The sequence below is a fragment of the Pogona vitticeps genome, chromosome 13, assembly GCF_051106095.1.
Source record: "Pogona vitticeps strain Pit_001003342236 chromosome 13, PviZW2.1, whole genome shotgun sequence".
NCBI classification, from domain to species: Eukaryota; Metazoa; Chordata; class Lepidosauria; order Squamata; family Agamidae; genus Pogona; species Pogona vitticeps.
The window spans coordinates 12,751,985-12,764,032 of NC_135795.1; the positions used below are offsets into that span (position 1 = coordinate 12,751,985).

Below are 12,048 nucleotides of genomic sequence, written 5' to 3' on the forward strand. Positions count from 1 at the left end.
GCTACTCAGTCTCAGTCCATCATCTTCAGACATAACAACTGCTAAGTCTTGTCTCTTCAGAATCAATCAACAAAATCCAAGCCTCATTTATATTTCAGGCCAAAAACTGTAAGAGGCGCAATTCTGCATTAGTGTACATGCGCAGTTCTCCGTTTTCTCTGCCTCTCCTGATTATGCGCGTTTACCCTATTTGTAGCTCTCAGGTTTAGGTATTTGTTAAGTAAGACGGGAGCAGGAGAGCACTGGATCTGTAGCTAAATGTGGTTGCTTATTAACTTCTCACAAAGTAAAAAGCAAATAACTTAATGTAAATCATTAATGTATTTACTGATAGTGCTACAAAAATAGAATGATTTTGTAGGCGTTGAGTATTTACCCAATAGAATGCCATCTACAGCAGGAGTTCCCAATCTGGGGTACATATACCCCCAGGGGTACAAACTAGGACATTTAGGGGTATGTGAAAAAAATCGCATAATAATGGGAAACGGCCTAGGGAACGGGAGGGAGGTGGAACGGAGGTCTGCATTATGGATGGGCATTTGGACAAAACTTATGTGAGAGCTTCCGGACAAGCATCCACGACCCTCCACAGTCCTCAATGGTCGGGTCCATTCCATCTCCTCTCAACTTTATTGTCCTCATCAATTGGTTGCTGCTTGATTGGTGAGAGGCAGGTTCGGGTGACACTGTGTGAGGGGTCGGGTTAAGCTGCCTTTCCAGTCTGTGACTATGTGTCAGAACTGCAGCTGCCCTGTCAGCCTTTAGCATAGGGCAGTGGTTCCCAACCTTGAGTCAACCAGATGTTCTTGGACTGCAATTCCCAGAAGCCTTCACCACCAGTGGCACTGGCGGGGGTTTCTGGGAGTTGCAGTCCAGGAGCATCTGGGCCACCCACGATTGGGAACCACTGGCTTTGGGAGAAGCTGGTGAGTCTTGCATCAAGATTCTTGGAGGGGCTGAAGAAAGCAGAACACCAGGTGGGCTTGGAAGTGCTTTGGGATTGGAGGTGGAGGAACCTGTTACCATTAGACTGAGGTGGCTGTTTCGGTGTCGGGGACTCTGTGGGTTCCAGCCCTGCTTTATTCTCTTCAGTGCCAAGGCCTCGGATGGGGAGAGGGAAGCAAGCCATGTCACACAATCCATCCTCGCCTTCAATTCCCAGTCCGGCTAAAAGGATAGGGCTGTGTGTGGTTTAGACCCTCCTCACCAAGGGGTGGGAGCTGCTTGGTGCATATTTTGGGTCTTCTGATTGCCCTCAAGAGGGGGTGGGTGCTCCAACACTGGAGGTCTTCAAGAGAAAGACAACCCCCTGGCCGATCTCCTTTGATTTGGATTCCTGCCTCGAGCAGAGGGTTGGACTGGATGGCCTTTGAGGGCCCTTCCAACTTCACAATGCTATGATTCTATGACTTTACTATCTTAAAGTAAAATTGACCTAACCACTCAAACCCATAAAGGAAGTCATGCCTTCATCATGAACGTGCCTATCTATATGCATGCACACGCACACGAGGTTCTAGTGGTGTAAAAATTATAATAACTAAACCAAAAAGAAGAAAAAAGAAATAAAAAATGAGAACACAAGTTGTCAGGCAACGTAAGTCCATCACCTCATATTGCAGCTAAGCCACATGTGGCGGAGAGCAGCTGCAAGGGAGTATATACAGCCTGGAGCCCTCACTCAGAGGTCCTTCCTGATGTCGAGGCAATTGGACGGTTTGAAGTGTATATCAAACAGTCTTCCTCTCCTTTCGTGCTTTCTCAGCATCTCCCGTTTTGGGATATTAATGCTTTTTCTTTCCCTCTTTCTATTTTTAATCATGTCTTTTTTCATTTTAACATTTTAAACCCACGAATGCTGGAGTTTACATGAAGGCTCCGGGGGCGGGGGGGGGTTGCTTCTCTGTCCCATGAGTACTTCTGAGCTATTTGCTCCACACAGTGGTCAACACAGGAATACCGAAATTATCCATCCATTTACAGTGGTGCCTCGCTAGACAGTTACCCTGCATGACAGTTTTTTCGCTAGACATTGGCTTTTTGCGATTGCTATAGCGATTCGCGAAACAGTGATTCCTATGGGGGAATTTCACTGGAAAATGTTTGGTCCCTGCTTCACAAACCGATTTTCGCTAGATGACGATTTTGACAGCTCCCTCCATGCTCGCAAAACAGGTGTTTTCGGGACCTAAGCTTCGCAAGACAGTGATTTAAACAGCTGATCGGCGGGTCGCAAAGTGGCTTTCCTATGGCCAATCTTCACTAGACAATGACGATTCTTCCCCATTGGAACGGATTAAACAGGTTTCAATGTATTCCAATGCTTTTCACTAGACAATGATTTCGCTAAACAGCGATTTCAGTGGAACGGATTATCATCGTCTAGCGAGGCACCACTGTATACCTAAATGTTTCAGCGTTCAAAGACCATACACAGCTCTAGTTTCCACAGCCTGAGATCTACTAACAGGTTGCCACACTAATTGATAGACTTTGTAGAGCTTGAAATACGTCATTACAATATCAAGATACATGCAGCAAATTAATCAGTTACTGTGTGGAAATTTCCAGCAACCTGGTACCAAGGACGAAGCATTAAACCACACTCCCAAAGCCTAGCTGTGACTAGCTTTAAGCCCATCTTAAGAAGATGCCTGGCCATGCATTTTTGGGACATTCATTCATATTTTTCCTGCATTGTACACAAATCTGCTGGCGCAGACTTGAAGAAGTGATATTTTAATTCCTGAAAGCTTGCATGAATTGTAGAAAATTCTGTTTGACATTCTGAACAAGGTTGTGCTTGGTAGCTAGCAGTGTCTGATGTGTTGAAAAAAGGAGCAGAGCTATGGCAAGTCAATACAGTAATGTGCCTTTTCTAGATAGCAGGGAAAGAGAGAGAGAAACACATTGATCTTTTGAAGGGAAAGGCTGGGGGAGGGTCTGAACTAACCAGAAAACCCTTTGAAATGTTTTCTGACTCTCTTATGAAATAGAAAAAAGGTGTTTTTTTGTGTAAGGAAATCTGGAGAGGCTTCCAGTTTCCAATGAAATTTACGATGGGCCTGGACTCCCTCTTGGAATTTCTTCCCAAAATTTGGAAATATTCATTTTTAAGATCCCATGGCTGCTGGTTATGATGACAGGTTCCTTCTTAGACCTTTAACCCGAAAGGGAACTTTCTCATGTTGTGTTTCCAATCCTGTGTTTGCAACAGGGTTAGTAGAGCTTGCTAGAGACTGACTGGAGAGTGGTTGGGATTAACTGGACCCCCCTCAAGAAAAGCTGTGGCCAGGAAGAGGCAGCCCATCTTTCCCAAAACAGTGATAACTGGAATAAGGGAAGTTTTCCTAAGCTCTCCATAACGTACAAACACACACCATACCCCATACACACATATGACAAAAGCATAGTCCTCTGTTGTAGTTCATCGGAGTTGAAAGCATACTAATTTTTAATCTCTTTATTGCTATCGTTATTGCAACAATGATAAGATGATCTTACACAAAACTCTGTCTGAAAAATCCTCACAATTTGTGGCTAATGACAAGTTGTTTATTTATTTAAAATATTTATATGCTGCCTTTCTCCTAAAGACACGAAGTTAAAGGCTAAATAATAAATTATTGCAATATTTTGAAAAAGTTATTCCAAAATGCAGATTTGCTGGGTTGCCCAGCTTTCCTCCAAAATGTCATATGTTTCGCTGTGCTTACCTGCCTTCGAGAAGCGGAAGGAGCTAACTCAGTTAACCATTTGTCTCACAGCTAAAGGCTCCTGCTTGCTGACGCTGATCTTTTATCCATGTTCAGTGCCTTGTTTTAAATGAGGAAGTTACTTATGCCACAGCCTGAAAGGACCCGTCCAAACGGCATATGAACTGCGCAGTGGAGTGGGACAAAGTCCAGCTTTAGCACAGAACAGTGACCTAGATCTGCATGCATTTCAAGAATTCACAAAGTTTCTTTTCAATGGCAACATCAGTTGGGGAATTCTAGGGACCATTGTCCACAAAAGTAATTTTCCTGAGATATAATATGTCCAGATCCTACCCATGAAACTTCTAAGGCCTGTAGTAACAGTGAATAAAAGAATAAGACAAACATTAGGGATAGGTGGTTGCCCTTCCTTCCTTGTTAGTCTCCACTAGAGTGCACCCACTGAGTACATGGACTTGTTAAGTCTGCATTGTCCCATTGATTTAGTGGGTCTACTCTAGTGGTGGCTTTGCTGGTATGTGTTGGGGGGGCAGAGTTCTCACCTATACATATCCAAGGTAAAGGCAAGGGTTCCCCTTGACATTTAGTCCAGTCATGTCTGACTCTAGGGCACGGTGCTCATCCCCGTCTCCAAGCCGTAGAGCCAGTGTTTGTCTGAAGACAGTTTCCGTGGTCATGTGGCCAGCGCGACTAGAAACAGAATGCCGTGACCTTCCCACTGAGGTCGTACCTATTTGTCTACTCGCATTTTTACATGCTTTCAAACTGCTAGGTTCGCAGGAGCTGGGACAAGTGACGGGAACTCACTCTGTTGCGTGGATTTGATCTTACGACTGCAGGTCTTCTGACCTTGCAGCCCAGAGGCTTCTGCGATTTAACACGCAGCGCCACCACGTCCCCATATGTATCCAAACTCATGTGTAATTCAGATTGCCAGCCTGGAAAACAATAAAAAAATTGCATATGAAGTTCAGAGACATGACAGACCTTAAAGAGGGGTTTAAAGATGCTAAATTTGTAACAATTATTCCAGGTTTAAGAGTACTGGACAACTTTAGAATTCACTTTCAGTGGGATGGCACTGAAGCAATTCATTTCCCATTGAATTTGATTTTTACTATCAGTCTGGATAGCTTTGTAAATCTGCTATGCCTCGCTCCACCCCAGAATTGAATCTGACTATTCTGGTTCAATCAGGAATTGATACAGATCAGTCCATATCAGACTGATTTTGTCAGTAATTTGGACACTGGCTGAACTCAAGGAAATCACTGTAGATCAGGGATTGGGAACCTGCAGACCTTCAAATATTTCTGGACTACAGTTCCAGTATCTCTAACCACTGACTATCATGGCTAGGACTAGTGGGAACTGCGCTTCAGCAACAGCTAGAAGCTTAGGTTTTTCCACCTTTGATTAATTTCCCAAGCAGTATTCAATACCTCCTGCTAGGAATCTGTCAATGTGGAGTGTCTTCCCCTAAGCTAGGAGTGGCTCCCTCATATGATGTGACAATAAATCTTTCTCTCTCTTTTTTGCTTGCTTGCTTGCTTGCTTTGTATGCTGCCTTTCTCCCCATAAGGGATACAAGGCAGCTCACAACAACTGAAATTAAATCTATAAAATGAAAAGAACTGCTAGATTGCTCTGTGGTTTAGGCATCCCACTGCAGAGCCAGAAGTTGGGAGATCGATTCCCCCACGGTGCCTCTTTGACAGGGGCTGGACTCAATGATCCATAGAGATTAAGATAAGATTAAGAACAACAGTATTAAAAATAAAATATAAATATCATATTTAAAAACAATTAAACATATATTAAGGTTTAAAAGCAATTTCAAAACATTTAAAAATCTGTAAATTAACAAAAATGCATTCCAGAGGCACTTACTCCTTAAACGTTCTTATATTTTGGCTCATTTTAATGTCAGACATCGAAGACAGGAGATAAATAATTCATGTGAAAAGGGAACGATGGGTCTTATTTTAAAGCCGGTGGTGGTACTGGTTGGTTAGACTGAAGATGATTAATGGAGGACTAATGATAATTCTGATGAAAATAAATGTTTCAGGGATTTGGAACTGATCGTCAAGTTAAGAGAAAAAGATTTAAATCTCCTACACATTTATCAAAAGTCTAATAGAAATGACTGTCCAGACCAGGTTTGGAGGGCATTGTTATATAATGCGGTGTCTTCAAGAACAGTTCTAGAAGGTCATGCATTTCAACGTTCATGCCAGTCAAGGGTGGAGAAGTCTTGGGCTCCCTAGGATCTTGGCACGTCCCACCAGAGGAAGCCAGCCAAAGCAACAATAAGGGATGATGAGAATCGGAGTTCAACAATATCAGGAGGGCTGCATTTTCCACATCCCTGATCTAAACTCAATTTCCACTAACACAACAAGAAGGTTATCTCTGCTCAGAACGTCCAGCTGGCCAAGTTTTAAAAACCATCTCTGACATTAAGACCACTCAAAATTGTTACTAGCAAGATCCTATGTTGGGGATGGTGAGACAAACCTACCAAGTTGGATGGGAGATAGGGTGTGATTTAGCTCCCCACCAAGGAAGGAACATGGATCTGTGTAAGCCTCAAACTATACATCACAGATAACACATTGTTAGAAGCTGAATTAATGTTCCAGTTATGGGATTCTGGCATAACTTCAAGTCTGTTTGCAAATTAAACCTGACGCCTAATCATAAAACAAAGCAAGGTAATTTGCAAATTGTGGGAAGGCTGTAAAGCTCCTTCTGAGATGATCAGGTGTCTTTCAGCACTTGAGGAATTGCATCTTCTGATCACGAGCTATCTCTAGAGTTTAATTCTCTCCATACAGTTCAGTATGGAAGTGAGAGCTGGACCATAAAGAAGGCTGACTGCCGAAGAATGGATGCTTTTGAACTGTGGTGCTGGAGGAGGCTCTTGAGAGTCCCCTGGACTGTAAGGAGAATAAACCTACCCATTCTAAAGGAAATCAACCCCGAGTGCTCATTGGAAGGACAGATCCTGAAGCTGAGGTTCCAAATCTTTGGCCATCTCATGAGAAGAGAAGACTCCCTGGAAAAGACCCTGATGTTGGGAAAGTGTGAAGGCAAGAGAAGGGGACGACAGAGGATGAGATGGTTGGACAGTGTCATCAAAGCAACCTACATGAATTTGACACACCTCCGGGAGGCAGTGGAAGACAGGAGGGCCTGGCGTGCTCTGGTCCATGGGGTCATGAAGAGACGGACACTACTTAAGAACTAAACAACAACATACAGTTCAGTCTGTTTCCCATGAGCCATCCTGAATCATCAGAGCATTGGGCTCTGTAGCATTCTGTCCTCACAGTGGCCACATGAATGTGCTTGGTATGTCCACAGGCAGGACACCAGGACAAAAGCATGCTCTTGCTCACAATCCCCAGCAACTGCCACTTAGAAACATGTTCCTTCTAAATGTGAAAGTAGCATAGAACCATCATGATGGAAAGTCATAAAAGAGTTTGAAACATGCAGGATAGGCTGGTGCAGTTTTAATCCACTCCCCAGCCCTTAATTTCAATTTGCAAAGGGTCATCAGAGTTATGTTACAACAGTGGATAAAACCAAATATCGGTAAAGGTAAAGGTTCCCCTTGACATTCTTAGTCCAGTCGTGTCCGACTCTAGGGGCGGTGCTCATCCCGTTTTTCAAGCGGTAGAGCCAGCACTTGTCCGAAGACAGTTTCTGTTGTCACATGGCCAGCGTGGCTAGGGAACGCCATTTTACCTTCCCACCAAGATGGTACCTATTTATCTACTCACATTTACATGCTTTCAAACTGCTAGGTTGGCGAGGAGCTGGGACAAAGTGATGGGAGCTCCCTCCGTCACGTGGATTCGATCTTACAACTGCTGGTCTTCTGACCCTGCAGCACAGAGGCTTCTGTGGTTTAGCCCACAGCACCACCATGTCCCAAATATAATTCTTACCAATTTGGATGTTTTCCTACCAAGCATACGAAACATGTTTCAGTTCTACTGGTGCTCAGTTTACTCAGGCTTTAAGTCAAAATGCAATAGCCTGCCAGTTTACAAAGCAGAGTTTGGACTCATACAATAACATCCTGGGTCACAACACAGGGCTGAGTTCCATACAACCTCTGGGACTCCAAAGTACAGCTTATTTCCATAGGACAGTTCCCTAATGCTGCAAATTGGTTCATATAATTTATAATTTATTTGGCTGCAAAACCGAGCAATCTTCTATATATAGGATTGGTCTAAGCTGCTAAGCAGTGTTCAGTTCCATGCAATAGTTATCCCAGTTACAGAGACCAGCTCCACACTGTTTTAACAGTCTTCTATTGTCAGGGTCAAACGTATAACACTCAAACATAGGTTTCAGAGCACTATAAAATGTAATAAAACTTCTTGGCAGTTTGAATCTATCATGATTTGTCACAACTGACATTTATCCCTGAAAGAGTTAACTCCATATGACTCCAAATAAGCTAACCGATCATATCAATGTGCATCTGGGTATCAAGGCATAAGTAGTTTCCTTGTTGGAATGATTCCAGGCAACATCACCTTGCCTATTTCTACAAGATTTATTCATCTACATTGCTTCTATGCATAAAAATCCAAGAGTTATTAAAATATGTAACTTTTTGAGACATTACAGGTACATTTTAATTGCTTCACCATGCAAAAAAAAAAATCATTCTTATAGCTATGAGAAGACGCTGTAGGTACAAATGCTTAAACAGTAATCCATTCTTGAAATTTGTCACAAGTGATTTTTATCCAAAATGCTTAGAACTATGGAAAGTTTCAAACAGAAATACTGCACGTTCAAAAGCAAAAGTGGTATGCAGAACTTAAATCATGTTACAATCAGAGATGGGTTTGAACCAGAAAAAAAAATGGTGGTTTGTGTCTGTTCATGGTTTATTGTAGTTCATGAACCACAAACCACAATCAACAAACAAACAAACCCCAGTTCATGTGTGTCTGTTAACCTGAAGGTGGTGGAGAGAGCCTGTGAGCTCCATGGCCCAGGAAATCAGCCACTCAACAGAACTAAGTGCCGGCCAGGCAGGTAGGTGTAAAGGTGAGTATATTTAGGGTGAGAGGAGAGAAAACAGTAGCCTTAGTCTGTCCCCCTGAAGGTGGCATAGAGATCTTGGTGGCTCTGAGGTCCAAGTGAAACCTTTCAACAGAACTAAGTATGAAGCAGGCACACTTAAATTTTAGTACAAAGGAGACTCACAAAGAAAAAGGAGTCCAGTGAAAAAACTATTTGCAAAAAATAGGGTTGAGCCAATACTCACCGGGGCAAGAAGGGCTGGAAATAAGACTCTAATTTCAAAATAAAGAAGGCTGAGATATGAAAGGAATCCCCTGGAATCTGTGTCTCAAAGCGAAAGAACAGGCGGTGGGGGGGGGAGGAAGGAGGTGAAAAGCAATCCTAAAATACCAACCCACCCACCCTTTCTCAGCCACAAGAGTTAGATAATTTTTTTAAAAAGTTGAAGAAGTATTGTACCCAGTTGAAGAACAGGCTTGAAGGGGGTGTAGTGAAAAAAATTAAGTAAAATATATCTTGTAACCCCCCCCACTGAAATACAAAAGAGCTATGTACCAATTTAAAGAAACCCACCCCCAAAATCCCAGTAGTCAGGTTTAGTAATCTGAATCAGTTCAGTTCAGTACTTGCCTAACACATGTGAAGTGAGTCCCTGGAGCAAAAATGATAAAATGGCTGCCATGTGCTCCTCTTATATATAATAAGAAACAACTCGCCCAGAATACGTTCAGCTGCATGTTTGGCTGCCAGACCTGCCAATCAAGCTGTCTCTATGTCTTGCCAAGGGTTGCCTAGTGGATTTGATTGACAGCAGCAGTCTGTGCAGGTGTGTGCGTGAGGAGGGGTTAAAAAGGGAGAAAAAAAAAACAACGAACCAAAAATTGATTTGAAAGTTTATTGGTTCAGTTTGTTTCGGTTCATAGATTTTTCTAAACCCAAACCAAACTAACGAACCAGCCCATTCTGACAAATTTCGGAGTTTGTTTTTTCGGTTTCTGCCCATCTCTTGTTACAATCTTATTTTAAAATTGCAGGAGCATATAGCCTGAAAAGGCACAGTCAAAAAGCAGAAAATATACATCTCTTAAACTAACAAGTATATTTGTATTAAAAGTAAATATATATGAAAGTAAAATACATTTCTTAGCTTTCAAGCATGTTCAGACACACACAAAATTATTTAACAAGGTTCTTACCCAGCCAAGCCAATTTGAATCTATGGAGGACAATCATGATTTCTGTGTGTTGCCTTTGTGTTGTTGTATCTCCTGCCTGCTTCTTGCTTCTGCTGCCTGGTTTCTGTGTTGTTGGGGTATCTGGTGTATTGCAAATTGTGTGTCTCTTGTCTCCCTATATTTATATTTCTCTTATTTGTTTACATTTCCCTTCAACTATAAACAACTGAAATTTGCCACAACTGGTAACCCACAAAACTGGCTCTTCAAATTTCATAGACTCAATAATTGAGTTGAAAGCGCCTATAAAGCCATTGAGTCCACCCCCCTGTTCAGTGCAGGAATCTATGAGAATCTAAATTGCTTTGCCAAACTAGCAACACACTGTGGCAGCAAAATATATTGCTTTATTTTATTTTGACTTATTCCCTGGAACACCTACTGTAGTGGCAGGTTGTAGGCATCCTTCAGTCTCGAGAGACTACGGTAACGTGCTCTGAATAGAGGACTTGGAACAACGTCTAGTATGGCAGAGGAGGCTAATTCAAGAGTGACAATCCCTTCCACACTGACAACAAATGCAATCTGTCCCCTGTCCAGCTCCCTGATTTTGCTGCTTTTGGGACTGCTTCTTTGCCTCGGCCTGCTGGACAAGGGTCTCTTCAAATTGGGAGAGGCCGTGATGCACCGCCTGCCTCCAGGCTGAACACTCAGAGGTCAAGGTTTCCCATCCATTGAGGTCCATTCCTAAGGCCTTCAGATCCCGCTTGCAGATCTCCTTGTATCGCAGCTGTGGTCTCCCTCTGTGGTGCTTTCCCTGCACTAATTCTCCATACAGGAGATCTTTTGGAATCCAATCATCAGTCATTCTCATGACATGCCCAAGCCAACGTAGATGTCGCTGTGTCAGTAATGTATACATGCTAAGGACAGTGGCAGGTTAACTCTATTGTAATTTACTTTGGTACAGTTTTGCTAGGTGAGAAAATGCCAGGAGGCCAAACTGCTGGTACAACAACTCAACAAGGCATCAAGGCACCACACTTACATTTCAGCAATCTATATTTTTCTCTCTCCCCCCCCTCCATTGTTTAGCTTTGTTTACACATACTTAAGTGGTAGCTTGTAGGAAAGAAATTCCTTTATGAGGCAACATTTTTATGTTTATCTTGCTTATCCTGTAAGGCTTTGTCTTGCAGTGAATTTTAGCACACAGCCGTCCAAACCTCATTTTGTTAAGTACTATGTACCTTTCCAGGATTGCATTTTTACACTCGCCTTTATTATTATAACACTGTATACATACAACATTTCAAACCTTGACACTATCACTTATCTTCATGCTTGATCAAAGATAGTAGTGGAAGAGGAGCATCAATGGGGAATTAATGCAGACAGCACCTCTCCAGGGTGGAAATCCCTCATATAAGATCATGGACACACAGATAACGTGACACCTTTTCTGTTGTCAAACCAACAAGCAGATAAATAGTGGTCTTTATTTTCTCTTGTTTTGGATTTTTACAGATGTTGCTTTATCTGGCCCATCTCAGAGCTTGGCTACAGAATTTGCTAAAGCTGCAGAACAGCTGAAGAATGAAAACATAGAGATCCGACTTGGAAAAGTTGATGTGACAGAGCAGAAAGAGTTAAAAAAGGAATTCAATATCCAGGAATATCCCACCCTGAAGTTTTTTGCAGATGGTGACCGAAAAAATCCCATTGACTGCAAAGGTAAACCAGCAATTATTTTCAATCCTCCAGACCTTGCAGATTGTGGTTTATTCACAAGGGGGAGCTTGTGTCCAGCTCTTAAGGACTGAGCACAATAACGTCAACATTTTAAATCAGAGCAAATGTATGCATGTGAAATTTCTCTCTGTAAGGGAAAGGACATTTATTAAGTCTGAGCTTCACGAAGAGTAGCCAGCAAGGAAGAGGACAAAAGATCACACAGACTTACATACGCAGGCAGAAGAGTAAATAATTGCTGTGATTTAAGTATTTTTAAAAGTTGCCATGCTAATTTTTTTCCAGAATTGGTAGCTTTGAGACTAATGTAACTGTTTGAACATGAGGTTTTGTAGCTCCTA

At 42.4% G+C, this 12,048-nt stretch overlaps 2 protein-coding genes across 4 annotated transcripts in view; one reads left to right on the forward strand and one right to left on the reverse strand.

Annotated features, from left to right (window-relative positions):
• The window catches only part of LOC110082182 (acyl-coenzyme A synthetase ACSM5, mitochondrial), a 43,401-nt gene extending 39,509 nt beyond the window's left edge, over positions 1–3,892 (reverse strand). For all 3 annotated transcript variants that reach the window (XM_072982560.2, XM_078381234.1, XM_078381233.1), the window contains exon 1: positions 3,720–3,892. The gene's annotated coding sequence lies outside the window, so the exon portion shown is untranslated. The remainder of the gene's footprint in view (positions 1–3,719) is intronic.
• Positions 1–12,048, forward strand: part of PDILT (protein disulfide isomerase like, testis expressed) — a 40,063-nt gene that overhangs the window by 2,120 nt on the left and 25,895 nt on the right. Inside the window, exon 2 of the mRNA XM_020778397.3 lies at positions 11,483–11,689. Within this exon, the coding sequence (XP_020634056.3) occupies positions 11,483–11,689 (207 nt within the window). The remainder of the gene's footprint in view (positions 1–11,482; positions 11,690–12,048) is intronic.